This window comes from Rutidosis leptorrhynchoides, chromosome 9 (assembly GCF_046630445.1).
Source record: "Rutidosis leptorrhynchoides isolate AG116_Rl617_1_P2 chromosome 9, CSIRO_AGI_Rlap_v1, whole genome shotgun sequence".
NCBI lineage: Eukaryota > Viridiplantae > Streptophyta > Magnoliopsida > Asterales > Asteraceae > Rutidosis > Rutidosis leptorrhynchoides.
This window is the reverse complement of record NC_092341.1, coordinates 321,092,537-321,115,650: the sequence shown is the minus strand read 5'-3', so window position 1 is coordinate 321,115,650 and position 23,114 is coordinate 321,092,537. Positions and strand designations below refer to the sequence as shown.

General features: G+C 34.7%; 1 protein-coding gene and 1 pseudogene across 3 annotated transcripts; one reads left to right on the top strand and one right to left on the bottom strand.

The window, feature by feature from the left end:
• Window positions 1-182: 182 nt before the first annotated feature.
• On the bottom strand, window positions 183-17,635 carry LOC139867084 (uncharacterized). Of its 3 annotated transcripts, XR_011765748.1 has the most exons (7): window positions 17,481-17,635; window positions 17,066-17,190; window positions 1,835-1,927; window positions 1,638-1,719; window positions 1,433-1,471; window positions 678-895; window positions 183-545 (listed from the first exon to the last, which is right to left on the bottom strand). XR_011765748.1 is itself a non-coding variant. In XM_071855412.1 (6 exons), the coding sequence occupies exons 1-6, from the start codon at window positions 17,537-17,539 to the stop codon at window positions 530-532; spliced, it is 414 nt and encodes a 137-aa protein (XP_071711513.1). In that variant the 5' UTR covers window positions 17,540-17,635; the 3' UTR covers window positions 183-529. The 3 variants fall into 3 exon arrangements, 2 of the variants coding, with proteins under 2 accessions (XP_071711513.1, XP_071711514.1); XM_071855412.1 differs by lacking the exon at window positions 678-895; XM_071855413.1 differs by lacking the exons at window positions 678-895; window positions 1,433-1,471.
• On the top strand, window positions 3,151-16,850 carry LOC139866558 (tRNAse Z TRZ4, mitochondrial-like; annotated as a pseudogene).
• Window positions 17,636-23,114: the final 5,479 nt, after the last annotated feature.

Sequence of the window (23,114 nt, the reverse complement as noted above, 5' to 3'; positions counted from 1 at the left end):
TTACCAAGGAATATTTACTAAAACTAAACGAATCCCCCCACAATCACCATTTGTACATAATGGGCAACCAGATATGATATGACATTGTTCTCATAATAGATAAGGGGCGGGTACGATTCTCCTTCTTGTAACTCCTACCACCTACCAACAGAATGATTACTGACCCTAAGTCAAACGATAAATAAAGACAAGACAAATGATATTATTAAAAGTTAAGCTTGTGCCGGTTGCAATAAATAAAAAACAAACGATAACGATATTAAATAGGGAATTAGTTAGTGATAATCTATCATCAACAAATAACAAGGATAAAGGCAATAACAATAAGCCGTAGGGTACCGTACCCTCTTGTTAATGTAAGGGCTTCAAAAGTTCCCACGTTCATTGAGAAACTGCTTCATCCATTCAAATTTTTTAGGAATATAGTGTGTCAAATTCACGGATAGAATATTGTAAACCTCATCGGTAGTCATTTTGGAGATTGTGTGACGAACCTCTTCCATCATCAAGTCCATGAGGCTTATTATATTCAACTCGAAAGCAGCCTGAAACAACAATAATAACACAGACAAATTAATTTATTTTTCTTTTAAGAAAAATGATAAATAAATAAGAATACAATAGAACTACTAACATGCACGAAAGAAGAAAAAGAAAAGAAAAAAAGGGAGGCGTACAATAATAAGATGAAGAGCATCAGCCCGATAGAGTTGGTGAAATATGGAGTTGAACTCATTCAACTTATGTTGAAGAAGGATTTGATCATGGGCATAATCATGCTTGATGTGCAAACGCTCCTTACAGAAGAATTCAACCTTCTTAATGATTTCGCTATTGCTTTCGACAGTTAAGAATGGAAGATGGAGTGCGTACAAACCTAGGATTTTTCTAGACTCTGTTACAAAGAGGAAGGCGTCAATGACTATCCCGTCCGAACAAACAATATTCACGGCATTGATATATTCTTCTACTTCTTTTTCTTCATCATCATAATCATCTTCTTCATCATCATAATCATCATCATCATCAACATCATCATCATCATCATCATCATCATCATCACTATTACCATCATCACCATCATCACCACCATCACCTTCTTCTTTTTCTTCTTCTTTTTCTTCCCTATGACTTCCAATTTTTTCATCATCACTTTCTTCTTCTTCTTCTTGATTTTCAAGCTTAAGTTTTTCATTCTCATCACTTTCAAAAAAAAGTTCATCTAGAAACATGTAGGCGGATCCCCTACGATGAACAAAAAAGTATGATCGAGAATATATAAGAAAAAGTGGAATTTGATAAAAAAAAAAAACTTGGAAATAATAATAATAATAATAATAATAATAATAATAATAATAATAATAATAATAATAATAGTACTAGTACTAGTACTAGTACTAGTACTAGTAGTAGTAGTAAAAAGAATACTCACTTTCTTCTTAAAATGAAATGTGCTTTTAGCCATAGTCGTCTGCAAAACATCAATTCGAAAGGATAATAAAATTAGGTAGGTAGGCAGGGAGGGAGGGAGGGTGGGTTGGGTTATATGTATGTATATGTAATGTAATTAAAATAGTAAGTAGTAAGCATAAAAAAGTACGAAAATAGTAGATTATATTGTAGAATAGTAAACTCACTGTTTTTCATCAGATAGGGTTTCATACAGATCGTTGTATGACACTTTTAATAACTCAGGATCCCAATTATTCTTTTCTGTGGCTACAATCAATCAAGTGTCAAGTTGTTATTAATAGGAAAATATTTAACAAATGGGATTAATTCATTAATTGAAGAAGAAGAGAGAAGAGAGAAAAATAAGTATGCAAGTACGTACCGCTTAGGAAGAGTGGTTGAAATGAATTGATGGGTTGAGCGTCAGTAGTAGTCTCGGTCGCTATTTGCTTATCCTTATCCTGCTGCATGTTTTCTGATACAATCAATAAATCAAGTTGTTAATAATAAAAAAGTACAGAGTAATAAATTCTTAAACCTTCTTCAATCAATTCAATTGGGATTAATTTATTAATTTGAAGAAGAAGTTTATACACTAATCAATTACTATCAACCCTATACACTAAAATTTTTCGAGATTTCAGTATTGAATGTTGCAGACCCTCCTCCTCCTCCGCATGAGTTGGATATTAGTATTACTATTATTGGTTATTCTACATAAATAATATTGGTTCATAAGAATCACAAATGGTTTACATATCAATTTCAATTACTCAACAAACAAACACTATTGACGACATGACCCTCAATGGATGATCCAAACATGTAATTAGTTAAACTGATTAGTGGTAATCCTGTATGCATCTTATTAATATGTGTTCTAATTATGTTATTAATACAATGATGGTAATCTCTATGTATGTTAGACTTGTAAGCTAATGTATCATATGCATAGGTTTTAGTGGTCTTTGTAAGTTATGTTATAAGGAGATGGTTAATGTTTTAGATTATATCAGTTAGCTGTTGTTACTGCTAAGCAGTAGTAGTAATAGTTGTTGTTTTGGTTCTTTTATGTGATGTAACAACCTTTTTGTTAGTATCAGAATGTTAGTTCACAAGTATCTTACTACGGATTAAATTTTGATACATGAAACACCTTATATATTCTTTACAACAAGGAATGATGATGCGTGAATACACTAGGTAGGTAGCATTTGCGGATAAATTATTTAGAGGGGGTAAAAGTTAGAGGTGTTTATGAAGTTGTTTAGCCTTAATTGGTTCACACTAGTTTGTTCTATACACTAGGTAGGTAGCATTTGCGGATAAATTATTTTGATGTGTTCTATATACACCTGTGTTTTAAGTTGGGTGAATTTTGATGTGTAATACATTTTTTACTTATGTATATCATAGCTTTTTCAGGACTTATGGTGTAATCATAGGTGACATCCAACCATATCAGCTTCAAGGATTGAACTTTTTACGTTTTTCATGGACTAAATAAAAACACATGTGGTACTTGCATACGAAATGGGTCTTGGTGTCTGTATATCTTTGGCTCAAAAAGTTTGAAGTGTTTGGTACGTGTTATTATTATTATTATATTATTATTATTATTAACTAGTTTATAACTAGCGCTTCCGCGGGACTAAAACATGATTTAATATTAAATTGAACATATTTTTTGAATAAACTATGAATGAAGGTACATGTGAAGCTGAAATTCAACGATGTTATGTAGTTATTTAACTTACTATGATATATGAAAATCTCTACCCCTTACAAACCATGTGGTCTACTGCCACATGACACCCAGCCATCCACCCTCTCTCTCATCTTCCACGTGTCAAGCATATTACTGGTTAATTTAATCCACCCGTAGGTCCTCATGAAAATGAAAATGACACGTAGTGTTCATTTTTTATTTATTTTTATTTTTATTATTTATGTTTATATGTTTATGTACAATCTTCTCTACCCCTTACAAACCATGTGGTCTACTGTCACATGGCACCCAACCATTCACTCTCTGTCTCATCTTTCACGTGTCAGCATATTACTGGTCAATTTAATCCACCCGTAGGTCCTCATGAAAACGACACGTGTCAATATCTATCTCAATCTCTGTACCCAAACCAAACAATCTCACATCCATTTCATTTTTTCAAAATCAAAACTTCAAAAACCCACTGCCGATTGGTTCCGTCAACGGCAGATTTTCTAATCGATTATACCAAATCAAAACCGAATCAAATGATTATCTCATGATCGTCTTAATCACCCTTTTTGTGTTTATACAAGCGATTTGAAACATATTCCATGTAATAGACATGTTCATTACTACCATCGTTAGGCGAAATCATAAAGACGATTAGGGTTCTTTCATCATCGTATCATCCAATTAGGATTCTAATTCTTAGAAGATTGGGTTTTTGTGAAGTGGCAGGGATTTCGACGAAGAGGACGTCGCCAGCCCAAATATTTCCGTTTGGGCATCGTATCGTATTTGCAGGTTTTGTTTATCCCGTTTATTGCTTTGATCGTTATGTGACTTATTTTCTGACTATTAGTATTCAATTTACGCTAATTAGGGTTTATTTTGCGTTTGTTACAGTTTCTGGTTGCTTCATTCATATCACACGTTCGTCCTTGCGATTTCAATTTTACCTGAAGGTATGGTTTCGTCAAAGGATCTCTGGCTTTTTGCAACAATCAGAGGGTATTTTTCTTCTAATTGTATATGGTGTGTTTTTATTTATTCATATTTATAAATTTAGAATAATTTGTATAACTAAAAGTTAGTTACTTTAACTGGTGTGATAATTGCAGAAAAAAGGTGCTTATGGATTTCATATTCATGCTCTTGGTGATACTATCATTGGCTGCAACTTAACTGGTACTATGTAGTTAAAATGTTCCATTTTTGTTTTATAACTTTTAACTTTTCACCTTTAATTTTGAAACCTTATAACTGATGTTAGATGTTCTTTTGGTGTGATTTTCAAATTGATTGATTTGTTATCAGGTTGATGGCTTTCATACTATGGACCTTCTCAAGTATTAATCGTTAATTTGAAGGTTTTTTCATGTTCTTAATGTATGTTGCACTATTATTTAGAAGTTCTATTGCATTGTGTTGAGTCTGATTAATGATTCTATGATGGTGTTTATATATGATATGATGGTGTTTTTTTGTTTGACAACTGGCTGTTATTATCCAATTTGTGTTTCCCTCTACGGTAATATATTTTGTTGCTTTAGTGTTTTAGCATGTTGTTGTCGAATGCTATTGTTGTGTCCTACTATGTTAAATGGTTATAGTTAGCAATATGTAGTTTGTGATTATTGGACGTTATATGGTTATTGATGTTTCTCTTAAGAGTTGTATAGTCATAATGATATTCATAATACCGTTTGCAGCATCAATAGTTCAACCTTCCACCATTTCGGTTGTTTCGTGCGACTTCCACCAGGTGGACAGACCGATTGTTTGTTTTTAATCATATACCTCCCAAAGCGGGGCCCATTGACCTCATCGATGACCTACTCGAAGAGATTCCGAAAATATCAGATGTTGCCCGACAAGTCGCTCGCCTTTGGGACGGGGAAGAAGAAGCAGGGGAAGGTATAACATTTGTTGAAGGTGACAATAACAATAACAATAACAATAACAATAACAATAACAATAATAATATGATCGAAGAACCTTGGTTAAATCAAAACGTTGTTCCAAGTTGTTTGGAGAATATTAGTGGAGAGGAGGTTGAGATTTTTCTTTTAGGAACCGGTTCATCTCAACCGTCAAAGTATCGTAATGTTAGTTCTATCTTCGTCAATCTTTTTGATAAAGGTAGTTTACTATTAGATTGCGGTGAAGGAACTTCGAGTTAGCTGAAAATAAGGTAAACTTTGACCCATTTTACTCATTAATGGTAATCACTAATGGGTTAAATGAATAAAATAATTTTGTTTTCTCTATTTTTTATTTAAAAACAAGGAAAATAATTGTTGGTTGAACGGGTTAGAAGTTTACCTAATGGATTCTGATATGTAGCAACATTGCAGAAATAAAATTGCTTTATTCAATGATAAGTAACCCGTTAATTATATATTTCCAATGAAAAAAATGGGCATAAAAGTTTTTGTAGGTTAAAACAACCCAACTCAACCCATTTTGACCCACGACCCGTCTTTCCTGACCATTGTTGTAAAAGTAAATTGAGTCGGTCGATGTGCCGGTTTGAGAATTACCCTGTCCCGTTTTGCCCAAAAGCGCCTAAAATAACGGTCAATACTAGAAAGTCTGAGTCGGTAAAAGTCAAAGTTGGGTGAAAATTTTACTCTTTTTAATTCGCGCCTTAAATCTATGTTTCAAATGTATATTTTATGTTTGATATTTTTACGTGTAATGTAATATGTTTAATATATTTCTAATGGGCTAAATGAATAAACTGATTTCTGTTTATTTTATTAAAAAGCAAGGAAAAAAAAATCAATTCGTTGAACGGGTTGGAAGTTCACCTAAGGATATCTGATATGTAGCAGTATCATAGTAATAATGTTACTTCCTTTAATGAATAAGTAACCCATTAATCATACATCTGCAATTAATATAATGGACTAAAAGGCGTTTGCTGGTCAAACCAACCCAACTCCGCCCTTTTTGACCCACGACCCGTTTCGCCTAACAAGCTTATCATACCACGTGTAATTTATATTTTCATGAATGTTTGAATGAACAGATTTGGTATTGAAGGCGCAGATGATGTGGTTAAACGTTTAAAATGTATATGGATTTCACATATTCAAGCCGGCCACCATACGGGTTTAGCAAGAATACTTGCTCTCAGACGAGATCTATTAAAGGGGACAACGCACGAACTGTTAATCGTTATTGCTCCTAGGAATCTCAAAAGATTCCTAAAGGCATACGAACGACTCGAAGATATAAACATGTTGTTTCTTGATTGTAGACATACAACACAATCTTCTCTAGCATCTTTTGAATCGGATTCTATGTGAAAACACATTATTTGCTAAAGGAACTCAAATGCAGAGCCAGTGGAAACAGGAGGGTAGTGTTTTTGATAGTAATGTTGTGGGCCCGATTAATGAGAAGTTGAAGAACGTGATTCGAGATTCGGGTTTGGATGGTGTGATTAGTTTTCCAGTTGTGCATTGTCCGATTGTCGTTTGGGTTCTTTTAAAAGGTGCGAGTAAAGTTGATAGTGACGGTAAGATGATACCGGGGGTGGAAGATTGTTTATTCGGGTGATACGAGACCTTGTCCTGAATTAATAGAAGCTTCTAGAGGAGCTACGGTTCTTATACATGAGGTAAGCGATTGTTTTTTATTATCCTTTTTCAGATAATCAGTTATGTAAGCAGAACGTGTAACATCCCGCGTTTTTCCGTTAAATTTATTTTTAACACCGTTTTTTTTTTTTATATAATAATATCTTTCGTATTTAAATTCGTCGACTCCGTTGACGAACGTTCATAATATTCTCGTTATTTAATTATAACATCACTCGTTTACTCTAACGTTTTAAAATATTTCGTTTGGTTAATTCCCGCACCCGACAACAAACTTGAGGGACTAGTTTCGCCAAGGTGCCAAACATTTGACTAGGTCAAATGGTCAACACCTCCTCTTATCCACTCATTTCACCTCCCACTTTCTTTTTTTCTTTTCTCTCCACCATTTTTGAACTCAAAACACCCATTCACTAAATTCATCATCTATTTCCATTCAAGCAATCAAACATCAAAACAAATTATATATTCGTGATCCTCTCTTCATCCTCTTCGATTTGGTACCAATTTCATCACATTTGGGTAACATTTCTAAATCACTAGATTTCTTTAAATTCATGTTCTTGACTTAAAAGTGTGTTAATTAGTGTCTATGGCTCATTGTGATGTTGTGTATGTAATTTGTATGCTCGATTTGTTGTTTTTGGTGTAACTAGCTTGAAAATGAAAAATGCATGCTTAATCTTTGATTTTGGATGATCATATGTTGTTTAATTGTTAAAGTTCATGTATTAAATGTGTTACTAGCATCATTAGCTTCAATTTGATGTGTAGGTTGATTAAGAAAACTTCAAAAACATGATTATTGATGTTGAGATGTTTGACTAGGGTTTGATAGTTCTTGACATGAATTTTTGGATGCTTGAATGCCATGAAATGTTAATTGTTAGTGTTTAGTAGTAATGTATGCTTCATTACCTTCAAAACGGCATATCACATGTGTGAATTGGATTCCCGAAACTTAAAATGCATTTGATGAACTTGAAACTTTGAAAATGGATTCTTAATGATCACTTGACGGAAAATCGGTTATTGAAATTGATGTTTTTGTTTGATGAAACGTGTTTAGTTGTTTTCCTTGTCAAATTACCTTTCCAACGATATATAGTATGCATTTTGGATGTTTTCGGTTCATAAAATATGTTAATTTGAGTTTTGGTTCGTGACTTGGTCTATTTTTCTGCAAACAGCAAAAATTCCAGGTATGCGCGCCGTGCAACCTCAGCGCGCCGCGCAAAACAGAAATCCCAGATATTTGCCCCCTTTAGTTGAGTTCTGACCCGGATTTACACTAGGGTGCGCGCCGCGCAACCCATAGCGCGCCGCGCATATGCCCAGCTCATTTTTGTTTTTATTTTTCCTTTCACAAAATGTTTCCCGCTTAACCGTAACTCCGATTAACATGAAACTTGGCCATTCTACTCATAAATGATTTCTCATCATGGGAAAATTGTCGGATACCCGACCCGACCCCGTTGACCTTGACTTTGACCAAGTTTGACTTTTAGTCAAACTTAACCAAACAATTATACGATCGTTCTAACATGCTTAATTACTTGTATCGTGCATGAAACTTGACTAATTGATTCACATGCTACATAATCGAGTCGTAACGAGCCATAGGACTAATTGAACATCTTTGACCGTTTGTGTTTACCGTTATTGATATAACCTATATGTTTAGGTCAAGACTAGCTTTGTCTTTGCACGCGTTTACTTGTTGAAGTACTTTATTAACTCTTGCACGCAAGGTGAGATCATAGTCCCACTTTTACTCTTTTTGAACTTATATTTGGGATGAGAAAACATAAACGATTCTTTTGAACTAAGTGAACACAAGAACGGGAAAACAAACATTCTACATACGAGTTTAGAACAAAAATCCTCAATTCGATTATCATTAGTTACACTTGACGGGTGTAAGCGAGAACTTATGTTATATGGCCATATGGGTTGACAACCCTCATCTCTGACGGTTCGCTACCGTCTACGGATGAAATATATTTTCGAGAATCAGTGTTTGTTCTAGCACTATGGATGGGGTATACAATGGATGGAATGTTAAGCTTTGATAATTGGGTGCTCGTGAATATTAACTTTTAGAATGTATTACTATTATTTCAACTTTGCAAACCTTGTGGTTCGACTTACTTACTTTTACTCACTTACTTACTTAAACCTATGATTTCACCAACGTTTTCGTTGACAGATTTCTATGTTTTTCTCAGGGCTTGCACGATATGTGAAACATGCTTCCGCTTACTATTTGATACTTGCATTGGATGTCGAGTATACATGCATTTCATGGAGCGTCTTTTGACTTTACTTTAAACCGTGTCGTCTAGATTTCATTTGTACTTATAACCTTGTGACTTAACTTTTGGTTGAACAATTCTTGTAAACTTTGGAAACAATCTTTATTTTGAAATGAAGGCGACATATTTTGGTCAAACGTTGTCATAAAGACTTATGACCAGGTGATGGGACCCATGTAGACGACGCCGTTACTTGACGATTTGTCGGGGTCGTTACAAGTGGTATCAGAGCCTTGGTTGTAGGGATTTAGAGTTCATTTGTGTCCACCCCGAGTCATAGGGTACATAGGTGAATCTAGACTACAACCGGCATATAGACTGAAGTAGGAATTACTTGACTATTTGTGCATTTATACTCGAACTCTTCTATCATATCTAACTCGTATTCGATCTTGATCTTACGTTGATAAATTTTGTTGACGCGCCACCTTGACTTTATAAAGTAATGTTAAATGCACATGTAAATCAGGGTAATATAATTTCCGGGATTATATTACGGTGATTCACATGGACGTTCCGACATTATGACGTAAAGAATTTAAGGCGAGTCAAGGAAAAATTTCCTCTCTATCCTTATTCCATACTCCGGTTAGTATTGTTGAAAATACTAACCAACGATATTCTTGTGTCATGAAGGAACAATGGCTCACCAAGGTCAACACAATACTCCTCTCGAAACCCTAGAACAAGCTCTTCAACGAATGATAACCACCGCCGTGGGTACGGCCGTGGCCGATCACTTTTCTAACAACAACAATCATGGAGCCGGTAATTCAATCGAAGGTTGCTCCTACAAGAACTTCATGAAGTACAATCCTCCCACTTTCGATGGAACCGGGGGACCGGTTACTCTCACCCGATGGTTTGAACAAATGGAGACCGTTTTTAACACAAGCGGTTGTCGAGACCAAGATAAGGTCAAGTTTTCCACCCTCACTTTCACCGGTATTGCTCTCTCATGGTGGAACACGTATGTACAATTAGTGGGAAGCGATGAAGCCCACACACTCTCTTGGACCGAATTAAGAGAAAGAATGATCACCGAATACTTCCCGCGCGACGAGACTCGAAGGCTCGAACAGGGTCTAAGGAATTTAAAAACGGTCGGAAATGACCTCGAAGCTTATAATCAACGGTTTACCGAACTAGTCTCGATGTGTCCAAATCTCATGACTCCCGAATCCCTAAGAGTCGAACTTTACATGGATGGCCTCCCTAAGAGCATTCAACACAGGGTAATGACACCTCGACCCACTAACCTACAAGAGGCTTTAACAATGGCCCGCCATACTTTAGACACGGCGAATGAAATGGAAACGCCGGCACCAATGGTCGAGAACCAATCGAGCGGCAATAAAAGAACATGGGAAGCCTCTCAATCAAGCAACCACAACCACAACAACCTCTCCAAGAAGCCTTTCGCCTCCAACGACAAGAAAGGCTATACCGGAAAACTACCTTTTTGTAACGAATGCCGCAAGCATCACTTTGAAGGATGTGGCAGGTTCCGCCACCGGCGCCAAGGAAGTGGTCACATCGCCAAACATTGTGGAAGTGCCACCCCCATCACTCAAAAGGGACCCAACCCACGAAAGTTGGTCACTTGCTACGCATGTGGCCAAACGGGTCATTTTAGGAATGAATGCCCAAATAAGAAAATCAACCCCAACGCACGCCGTTGAACTTTCAACATCAACGCCTAGGATGCCCGAGACGACGATGGACTAGTCACGGGTACGTTTCTTCACAACAAACCGTATGTTTCATACTTATTCGATTCAATTACCGCTAGACGTTTTACAACCAAGACTTTGACTTGTACTCATTACATTCCACCTTTTTCCCTTAGATACTACTTAGGCAATTTAAGCGACCAACGGAAAGATATTGTGTGTCTATAAATTCTATCGGAGGATATACGTTAAGAATATTGACTTGACACCTATAGAACTAGGGAGCTCAGAACCTATTCGTTAAGGAGAAATTGTTTCCCTACAACTAGGTATAGATTATTGTGAACTAAATAATTTTCGGTTGAAAACCGATACCCTCTTCCTCGTATCCATGACCACCTGATTACTTGCATGAATCCCGTGTGCATTCCAAAACGACCTCCGTTCCGGTTATCATCAATTGGGGGTTAAGGGAGACGATGTCTCCTAAGCCATTTCCGAACTCGCAACGTTAGTTGTAAATCTCTCTTAGTACCGTTTGATTTATTTAGGACTCCGTCCGTATTCATGAACCTCCTAAACCACGAATGCAACTTATCTAGACAAATCTGTTATCGTATTTATAGATGACATCTTAACTTATTTAAGTAAAGAAGGAAAACGAACAACATCACCATCTTACGCTCGAACTTTTGAGAAAAGAGCAACTTTATACCAAATTCTCCGAGTGAGAATTTCTGTTGAACGAAGTCCAATTTTCTAGACCATGATGTTAATGGTCAAGGCATTACAATCAAGCCACATGTAATCAGGAAACTCTCCCAACTCAGACTTGTATTCGTAAAAATCTTAGATCTCACCGGTTGTTACCGAAGATTCATTTCTGACTTTTCTCGTGTTACACAACTTTAAACCTCTTCATGTCTGAGCCTTGAACGTGATTCTTCACACCAACCTTCCTAGCTAAATTCGTATAGCACTAGATGGAACTCAAACATGGAAATATTTCTACTTGAACGCCGAAAGGCATACTCTCTCGACTCAAAATCAACGTAACTAAAATTCGTTATTTTGCGCGAAGAATTCGAATACTAAATTGTGGATCCGATCAACTTTCTCGTCATCACGTACCACACTACATACCTATGTTATTTCACCGTTACCGTCTGATATTACTGGAATTTAAGATAACACACAATCCAACGATACTTCACTCTTCTTTGACTTAACGCCCTTGCGTTGCTGATAATCGTCCAACCATTATTCAACCCCGAACTATACAATTACGTGTACTATCTCGTTTCTCTTTCAGACTTCATTTTTTTTTTGACAACTAGAGGCACGTTATGGCAACCTCGAGATGTAAGCTCATCCTATTCTAAGTCCTCGTTTCACTCCTATCTTTATCGCTCGCACTTCCGTTTAAGGGAACTCCTTGTAACATTTCTCCATGGATAGAGAAATTCCTCATATTACCTTAGTATTCGCCACGAGGGTGAATAGTCCTAACGAACATTCTTTTTTCGAACCCTAACTGACTTGTTCAAACATATCTTAAGAGATCCTATTCTAACACGGTGTACCATTGCCAATTACCTCGGATCAAAATACTCGTATCGCTTCTAGTTTTGCAAGAAACCTTGGAAACCCACTTGGACATACGTACCGCGTATCTCCCACAACCGACGAACCGAGCAAACGAACGATTTACGTCTTGGAAAGACGTCACAAACTCGTATTGTCACCTTTAGTAGATCACTCTTACAACAGTAGATACCACTCGTGTGTTCACACGCACTTTCCGAAACCCTATATGACCGCTAATGTCATACCCCTGTTCATTTAACCAAAGCATCAACCACCGAAATCTGAACTCCATCAAGAAACAACAATTGAGATCGTTCAAGTCCGAGAAGGGCTCGAGACAACCCATTGTCGCCAGAAGAGTTATACCAAACTTAGATGAAAACCTCACCAAACCCAGTGTGTAACCGCGTAATATTGAGAAACCGCACCTTGGAAGGGTGTAATCCATTTTGGGAAATCGAGAAAGGCTATATCCGCAATATTGAACCTTTTGAAACCTTGGGGCGTATTGGAACCGCTTCCTACCGTTTAGAACTTCAGACTCAATTAAGTTTCCGTTTACCCTACATTTCGTGTAACAAACTTAGAAACGTGTCCTGCGGAACAGGAACGTGCAATCCTGCTAGATACATCAACTATCGATGACAAACTACTCTTCATAGGAAAACCAGTTGAAACCAGGGATCGTAAAAACCAAACCTTAATACAACGTAAAATCCCGACTATCCGAAATCGTGAAAATGTCCAAGGACGTATCCTCACTTACTTATAGCATTGACAACGAAAGGTCTCGAGCAAGAGACATCGACTATTACTTCCAACTAAATTTCGGGACGAAATTTCTTTTGAGGTGTGGATAATGTAACATCCCGCGTTTTTCCGTTAAATTTATTTTTAACACTGTTTTTTTTTTTTATATAATAATATCTTTCGTATTTAAATTCGTCGACTCCGTTGACGAACGTTCATAATATTCTCGTTATTTAATTATAACATCACTCGTTTACTCTAACGTTTTAAAATATTTCGTTTGGTTAATTCCCGCACCCGACAACAAACTTGAGGGACTAGTTTCGCCAAGGTGCCAAACATTTGACTAGGTCAAATGGTCAACACCTCCTCTTATCCACTCATTTCACCTCCCACTTTCTTTTTTTCTTTTCTCTCCACCATTTTTGAACTCAAAACACCCATTCACTAAATTCATCATCTATTTCCATTCAAGCAATCAAACATCAAAACAAATTATATATTCGTGATCCTCTCTTCATCCTCTTCGATTTGGTACCAATTTCATCACATTTGGGTAACATTTCTAAATCACTAGATTTCTTTAAATTCATGTTCTTGACTTAAAAGTGTGTTAATTAGTGTCTATGGCTCATTGTGATGTTGTGTATGTAATTTGTATGCTCGATTTGTTGTTTTTGGTGTAACTAGCTTGAAAATGAAAAATGCATGCTTAATCTTTGATTTTGGATGATCATATGTTGTTTAATTGTCAAAGTTCATGTATTAAATGTGTTACTAGCATCATTAGCTTCAATTTGATGTGTAGGTTGATTAAGAAAACTTCAAAAACATGATTATTGATGTTGAGATGTTTGACTAGGGTTTGATAGTTCTTGACATGAATTTTTGGATGCTTGAATGCCATGAAATGTTAATTGTTAGTGTTTAGTAGTAATGTATGCTTCATTACCTTCAAAACGGCATATCACATGTGTGAATTGGATTCCCGAAACTTAAAATGCATTTGATGAACTTGAAACTTTGAAAATGGATTCTTAATGATCACTTGACGGAAAATCGGTTATTGAAATTGATGTTTTTGTTTGATGAAACGTGTTTAGTTGTTTTCCTTGTCAAATTACCTTTCCAACGATATATAGTATGCATTTTGGATGTTTTCGGTTCATAAAATATGTTAATTTGAGTTTTGGTTCGTGACTTGGTCTATTTTTCTGCAAACAGCAAAAATTCCAGGTATGCGCGCCGTGCAACCTCAGCGCGCCGCGCAAAACAGAAATCCCAGATATTTGCCCCCTTTAGTTGAGTTCTGACCCGGATTTACACTAGGGTGCGCGCCGCGCATATGCCCAGCTCATTTTTGTTTTTATTTTTCCTTTCACAAAATGTTTCCCGCTTAACCGTAACTCCGATTAACATGAAACTTGGCCATTCTACTCATAAATGATTTCTAATCATGGGAAAATTGTCGGATACCCGACCCGACCCCGTTGACCTTGACTTTGACCAAGTTTGACTTTTAGTCAAACTTAACCAAACAATTATACGATCGTTCTAACATGCTTAATTACTTGTATCGTGCATGAAACTTGACTAATTGATTCACATGCTACATAATCGAGTCGTAACGAGCCATAGGACTAATTGAACATCTTTGACCGTTTGTGTTTACCGTTATTGATATAACCTATATGTTTAGGTCAAGACTAGCTTTGTCTTTGCACGCGTTTACTTGTTGAAGTACTTTATTAACTCTTGCACGCAAGGTGAGATCATAGTCCCACTTTTACTCTTTTTGAACTTATATTTGGGATGAGAAAACATAAACGATTCTTTTGAACTAAGTGAACACAAGAACGGGAAAACAAACATTCTACATACGAGTTTAGAACAAAAATCCTCAATTCGATTATCATTAGTTACACTTGACGGGTGTAAGCGAGAACTTATGTTATATGGCCATATGGGTTGACAACCCTCATCTCTGACGGCTCGCTACCGTCTACGGATGAAATATATTTTCGAGAATCAGTGTTTGTTCTAGCACTATGGATGGGGTATACAATGGATGGAATGTTAAGCTTTGATAATTGGGTGCTCGTGAATATTAACTTTTAGAATGTATTACTATTATTTCAACTTTGCAAACCTTGTGGTTCGACTTACTTACTTTTACTCACTTACTTACTTAAACCTATGATTTCACCAACGTTTTCGTTGACAGATTTCTATGTTTTTCTCAGGGCTTGCACGATATGTGAAACATGCTTCCGCTTACTATTTGATACTTGCATTGGATGTCGAGTATACATGCATTTCATGGAGCGTCTTTTGACTTTACTTTAAACCGTGTCGTCTAGATTTCATTTGTACTTATAACCTTGTGACTTAACTTTTGGTTGAACAATTCTTGTAAACTTTGGAAACAATCTTTATTTTGAAATGAAGGCGACATATTTTGGTCAAACGTTGTCATAAAGACTTATGACCAGGTGATGGGACCCATGTAGACGACGCCGTTACTTGACGATTTGTCGGGGTCGTTACGGAACGATGGAAAACGATAATCTTTAGAAATCGAAAAAAAAAACCAGAACATTGGGAAAACGACGTTTTAAAGAGTCAAGAGTTTCATAACTCTTTAGTGAATGATGATGTCATGAAGATTAATTTTACTAATAATAAAATAATTACAGGTCAACCGTTTTTACCTCCACCGCCATGTATGCTTTAACTCAACAATTCATAGGTTAACGGTTAAAATTACCAATTTTTAGAATACTAATTTTGTGTTAATTTTCAATGTTTATGTGTGTCGAGTGTGTCACCTTCCAGTTGAACAAGCTATTGCATTAATGCCAAAAGCACCATCATATTTCCCCGTTGTACAAGATCTGACATACTTACACGAACAAAATTTAACTCGAATCGTATGGAGTCAAACAATCAGTTTAACTAAAAAAGTGGATGCACATTTGGTTTCATTAAAGTAAGTTATCTACTTTGGTTTTTCCGGTTTTTTTTCCTTTTATCTATGGAAGTTTTTTTGCCTGGTATGAACATTAACGGATTTACACCTTCTTCCGCTAGAATATTTTTATTACACGTTATTTGCTCAACCAACATTTATTAGCTTATCAGGTTGGCTTTCAATTTTCTTTTTTTTCCATTGTTACTTTCAATTTAATTGTAATGTAAATATGTAATTATAAATTTTTTTTGTGCATTTATCAACCAGTTATTTACTTCTCTGTATATTTTAGTATGTTTTATCTGTGTTTTTTGCTTGAATGTTATAGATTTTGTTGTTGTCTTTAATCTGTGTTTCTTGGCCATATGTAACACGAAGAAGATATTGAGATACCAACAATCACTGATTTGCAGGCCACTTTAATTTAAGTTAATATTTGTTATATTAATTTTATTTATATTTATGATTTTATACTAAATGTCGATTGAATCAGTGTAATGAGATTTAGATTTGCAGGTCACTTTAATTTAAGTTAATATTTGTTATATCTTTTTGTAGTGAATTTGGTCAAAATTTTATGTGTTTCTCACAAAGGGCTTTACGAAAGTATTGATCCAAGAGTAAATGGGAGAGAAAAACAAATTCATTATGATAGGTTCAACGCCCCTAACTCTTCTAGATTCTGTGATCATGGTATAAAAAATTAGTGGTATATTTTACTTTGTGCAATCTCTGATATTGTGCTATTTTAGCTGTCATGTGCACGCACTTATATTCACATAGAATTTTAATTGAAATTTATCTAACTTTTTATATTGACTCGTGTTTAAGTTGTGCTGTTATAAACTAGTAATAACGATAAACGATGATGATAATGATGATGCTGATGATGATAATAAAAAAAAATAATGATGATGCTGATGATGATGATGATGATGATGATGATGATGATGGTGGTGATGATGATAATAATAATAATAATGATGATGATGATGCACCTCTTCTAGGGATTTTGTTAGGGGTTGGTTTCTCAGAATCATCATCAATTGCTGCTGCTGCTGCTGCTGTTTGCTTATCCTTTGGTCCAAGCCAGATTTTTCGTTTTCTCGAGCAATCAATCAATCTGTTGATACAAAACTAATAAATTAACCATCCTTCAATCAACTAACTGGTATTTTAACTGATTCAGTTCAAGTAAACGTTATTAGAAAAAATTTTCTAGCTTTTTCTCATATACTACTTGGTATCAACTAAAAGCTAGCTATAAACCTAGTTTTGCCACACACACCCTTACCCATATGTTAAGGTCAGCCCTCTTAGCTAGCTCTGTCGTTACAAAAATCCTTCCAAAAAACAAAAAACAGAGACAGACAGACAGACAAAGAAAAATTATATTAAATTAATTTAACGCACCTTCCAAAGTCAGCAGCACAATTAAGATCTATCTTCCCCCACTCACTCGTATTTGACATGGTCGGTCGGTTGAAGAAACTGATTTGAGAACGATGAAGGGTAGCTTGATTAGACAGAATTTGGGGATTTCTTTTGCGTATTAATTTATTGCCCTAGAATAGATGAAAGTCAATTTAGGGGAAAATTAACTAATGGAGTATTTATGGTGGAGTTTTTTTTTTTTTTTTTTTCAACTTTATGAATGAACTAGTTAGGGTTCGGCCCGCGCGATGCGGCGAGGACTTTCGGCCTGCGTATTCATATCTAACGTAGCTTTATGTATTTACAGAAGGGAAAACGGCTCATGTTTTAAGCGCCGTTGTTGGTGTTGTCGTCTTTACTGTTTTTTAAAATATGCCCGGTTCGTTTTGTTGATAAAAGGGATATTTACAAGAATATAATATAATATATAATTAATTATATATATTATTATTAAATTAAAATTAAAATTATAAATTTTATATATATATATATATATATATATATAGTCTGATAATTTCCACGTATAGACAATTACCGTATATAATAGTTTACAATACTACGTCCGTTGATAAAGCAGTCAAAATAAGATACACGGTGATGATTTTGTGAATGCAAAGTTTTCTTGAATAAAGCATGTATGACTCCATGCACATAGCTTGTATAACGTATAAGCAAACAGCAGAAGACTTCTAGGAACCTGAGAATAAACATGTTTAAAAGTGTATATAAAGGTGGATCACAAGATTTCAGTTGTTTCATCCAGAAACGTTTATCAAAAGATTCTACGTAACAGAGCACCCTGGTAACTAAACTTTAACGTCTATATAATAAGTACCCTTTGTATAATAATCTTAATAATACACGCAAACCAACGTATACGCTTCTCAAATAGCATACGTCCGTTAAAAGGCTAGTGCTCTAGCTCGGACGGGGATGTCAAGCCCTATGGATCCATATACTACTACTCGCGCCCACCAGTTCTTATAACTGGCAGTTACTAGTTACCAAAGTTAAGGGATTTTCGGTTCAAACTCGGTGTAGAATTTAGTATGTACTTGTATCCATTGCGTTTAAAATAAAGTGTATGTATTCTCAGCCCAAAAATATAGATTGCAAAAGCAATTAAAAAGTGAGCAAATGAAACTCACCTTAGCAGCACATAAGGTCATTCACCAAAAAGTGACCGAAACTCGGAATGCAAAATTAACCGTAGATCTCAACCTAGAGAACATATGTTGGTCAATACATATCTAATAAGCTAGGTTGGGTCATAGTGTATCACAATCCTAATGCTCGAGATTGACATACAAAAGTTATCAAAAGTCATTTCAAAAAGTCAACCTGACTCAATAGTAACTTTTAAAATCTATACTATAGTTTGAATGATCATGGTAATTGGATATATTTTAACATTTCATATAGTTTCCTAATACTTGTAAAATTAAACTATAGTTTTTATAAGGTTTTAAAATATGATAAAACAATCAATTTTGACAATTGTTCAACAAAAAGAGACGTGCCTTATATAGAAATTCATTTACTCGATTAGTAATATATCTAAAATTCCAATTTATCAATCTCATAGACAAGTTGTTTAAATATTAATTTCAGATTCAAAAGCAATTCCAATTAACGTTGATCATAATTCAGTTGCCCATATCTTTTAATTCGTTCATCGAAATTTCGCGATTTCTAAATGAAAAGTTATTGATTTTTCGCAAGCTTTCCAAAAACATGCATATCATATACCTTTTATCAGTAATATATGTATTTAATTCGTGATCTATCATAAACTATTTAACGACAAAATTAATCGTACTAGCATGCATAATCCTATATACTCGAGCACTAGTCAGGGATACACTATTAATATATAATAGATAAGATATAAATGCTTACGTATCAATATTGTGATTCAATATTGTAGGAAAGTACGTAGACGCAACGGAGATGATAAACACTAGATTGACCTCACGAGCTATACCCAGATCCATACCCATAACCTCCATAGCTATAACCCATAATTTCCTTAATTCTATCCCTCTCGAAAAATTCATTTTGAAAACATGCAAGCAGTACCTCGTCGTAGTATTTTATGTATAAATAATAATAATACTAATACTAATAATAATAATTAATAATAATAATAATAATAATAATAATAATAATAATAATAATAACAATAATAATAATAATAATAATAATAATAAATATTTTTTTTATTTATATGCTTGAGAGATCGAGAGAAGTGAATTGTGTGTGCAAAACTGAACCGAATGATTGAGCTTTATAATGTGGCCTGATTCTGATGCCCATGCGAGTGCATGGGATTTTAGTGCAAATCTCATGCACTTGCATGAGCTCATGCACTCGCATGGGTTTTATGCCTATTTCCCATGCGATCGCATGACCGTCAAATCCAGCTCACATATTTTTTGTTTTCTTGTTTGTCGACATAATTAAATATAATATATATAATTTAAATAATTAATTATATATTATATTAAATTCATGTGCATAGTTGACTTGTAATTTTCGTTCCGATGACTCGTACATTGTCACTCGACTTATGTCCCGGTTCCGGTTTCTCGAACGCATTTTCGTACGCTTAGAAAACTCGCAATTTACGTTTTGTGAGTCGTACCTTTGTCAAAATATAGTCTTAAATTATCAATAAACTATATCATTCAAAGTGTATCTTAAACTTTCGAGTGTTTTGGTCATTTACTTCTATAATCATTGTCTCACTATTTGTTGATATATATATAATAACAAATCGTTTTATGACCAAGTTAATATATATTTTCAACATTCATAAACACGTTTTAAATATACGTCGCAAGTTATTCATACATTCCAACTTATTATATATATTCAAATAAATATTTAAACCAATAAGTTTAATGTACGGTATCAAACAATTAATACATTGTTACGTTTTCAAGTTATATATATATATATATATATATATATATATATATATATATATATATATATATATATATATAATTGTTCGCGAATCGTCAAGAACAGCCGAAAGGTATTTGAGTAGTTCAAAAATTTTGAGATTCAGTTTTACAGACTTTGTTTATCGTGTCGGAAATGTTAATCATACAAAGATTAAGTTTAAATTTGGTCAGAAAATTCCGGGTCATCACAGATTCATACTTTGGAGGACATGTTGCGTGCATGTGTCATTGATTTCGGAAAGGCTTGGGAAAGGCATTTGCCGCTAGCCGAATTCTCTTACAATAAAAGTTATCATTCGAGTATTAATGACGCACCTTTTGAAGCATTGTATGGCCGCAAATGACGATCTCCTATTTGTTGGGCCGAAGTAGGCGAAACGCAAATCACCGGACCTGAGATAGTTCATGAAACAATTGAGAAGATTGTCCAAATTCAAGCGAGACTCAAGACGGCCCGTGATCGCCAAAAGAGTTATGCAGACCTTAAACGTAAAGACTTTGAATTCAACGTGGGTGACCGTGTAATGTTGAAGGTCGCGCCTTGGAAAGGTGTGATCCGTTTTGGAAAACGTGGGAAGCTCAATCCGCGATACATTGGTCCTTATGAAATATTGGAACGTGTTGGACCCGTTGCTTACCGTTTGGATCTTCCAACTCAATTGAGCTCAGTTCATCCTACCTTTCATGTATCGAATTTGAAGAAGTGTCTTGCTGAACCGGAACATGTCATACCACTAGGGGAACTTACAATTGACGACAAACTCCACTTCGTGGAAGAACCTGTCGAGATTATGGACCGTGAGGTCAAAACTTTGAAACACAACTAGATTCCGATCGTCCGAGTACGATGGAATTCCAAACGAAGACCTGAGTTTACCTGGGAATGAGAGGATCAAATGATGCAGAAGTATCCTCACCTTTTCCCGACTCCTCCATCTACCTCAGCTTAAAATTTCGGGATGAAATTTTCTTTAACAGGTGGGTAATGTAACGACCCTGGATTTTCCAAAGTTTATTTATTAATAATTTATTATTAATGCTTGCGTGTTTATAAACGTGTTCTTATACGTGTTACTTGTTACCGTATTTAACTTTTCATGGCCCGATTTGTCTTTGTGACACACGTACTTTACACGAATAATATTTTTTAATATTATTTACATTCATGATTTATTTATATTGATCATTTTTAATTAACTAATGTAACTAGTTAATTACTTGGGCTTTGTTTATTTAATTTGTTACTTACTTGGACTTGGGCTTTTATTATTTGATATGGACTTGGAAGCCCACCCTACTCTCTTAATGGACTAGTTAGCCCATTATTATGAAAGTATTACATTAAGATAAAACTAGATTAGTTTGTGATATGTAAAGACTTGTTGCATGTATACTTACACTCCTTTTTCCCACACCATTTAACTTTAATACCATTTCAAGCTAACACCTTCTCCCCATGAATGAAAGCAAGCTTTTGACCTTTCCCCTTTTGTTTGAAAACCGTCGGCCAAGAATACATGGGGGAGAGTTCACTTTTCATTTTTTTGTATACTTATTTACTAGTATTCTTCATTTCTCACACACACTTCATTTCACACTTCCATTTCTCTCACATTTTCTCTCTACTTTGTAAGTAACAAGGCTTTAGTTTCTCTCTTTTTCTTCCTCTAAAAACCGCCACCATCATCATTTAATTACTTGTCTTTGTTTGTTGTTTACTTACTTGTTGTTTATTGTTGTTAAAGATCAAGTTCTCTAACTTGTATCTTCATGTAATCTTGCTTACTTTCATCTTTTGTTTGATGAAGAACCAAGAACAAGAATCTAAACTTTCTAGTTTATGGTTCTACACTTAATGTTTTAAAGATTTAAAGTTCATGAGTTTAAAATCATACTTGTGTTCATGATTGTAAACTTAAGGTTTACTTTCTTAAGGATCAAAGCCATGGCTTGAATCTTTCTAAGTATGAACAACCATGAACTTATTACTTGTAGATTAGTTTATTTCTTCATGTTATGTACTTTAAATTCGTGATATGTTGTTTGTTGGTCAAGTGTTACTAGTTAATCTTGATCTCATATTTCTTGAAACTAGAGTTAACTTTATAAGTTCAAGAACATGGAAGTTTAACTTTCTAGTTACAACTTCATATACTTGTGTTGGATCTAAGCTTCTATAGCTTATGGTTTTCTAATTTTGTTGTAAATAAGAGCTTACAAGCTTATATATGTAGTGACCCGAACTTTTCCATGTTTATATATATTAATTGAGATTGATATTTACATGATTAAATGTTTCCAACATGTTAAGCAATTAAACTTGTTAAGACTTGATTAATTGAAATATGTTTCATATAGACAATTGACCACCCAAGTTGACCGGTGATTCACGAACGTTAAAACATGTAAAAAAACTATACGATGACATATATATGGTTATATATATAGTTAACATGATTTTATTATAAGTATGTATCTCATTAGGTATTTTAACAATGAGTTATATACATAAAAATGAGACTATTAATTTAAGAAACTCGAAAACGATATATATAACGATTATCGTTATAACAACGTCTTACTAGGTACATATGAATCATATTAAGATATTGATACACTTGGTTAATTATGTTAAATGATAAGT

Excerpts from the sequence above, each read along its gene's own strand:
- LOC139867084 (XM_071855412.1), bottom strand. The coding sequence starts at position 17,539 with ATGTCAAATACGAGTGAGTGGGGGAAGATAGATCTTAATTGTGCTGCT. Across the intron at positions 1,928-17,065 it reads TAACAAAATCCCTAGAAGAG|AAAACATGCAGCAGGATAAG; the intron begins GTGCATCATCAT and ends TGATTGTATCAG. Across the intron at positions 1,720-1,834 it reads TCAACCACTCTTCCTAAGCG|CCACAGAAAAGAATAATTGG; the intron begins GTACGTACTTGC and ends GATTGATTGTAG.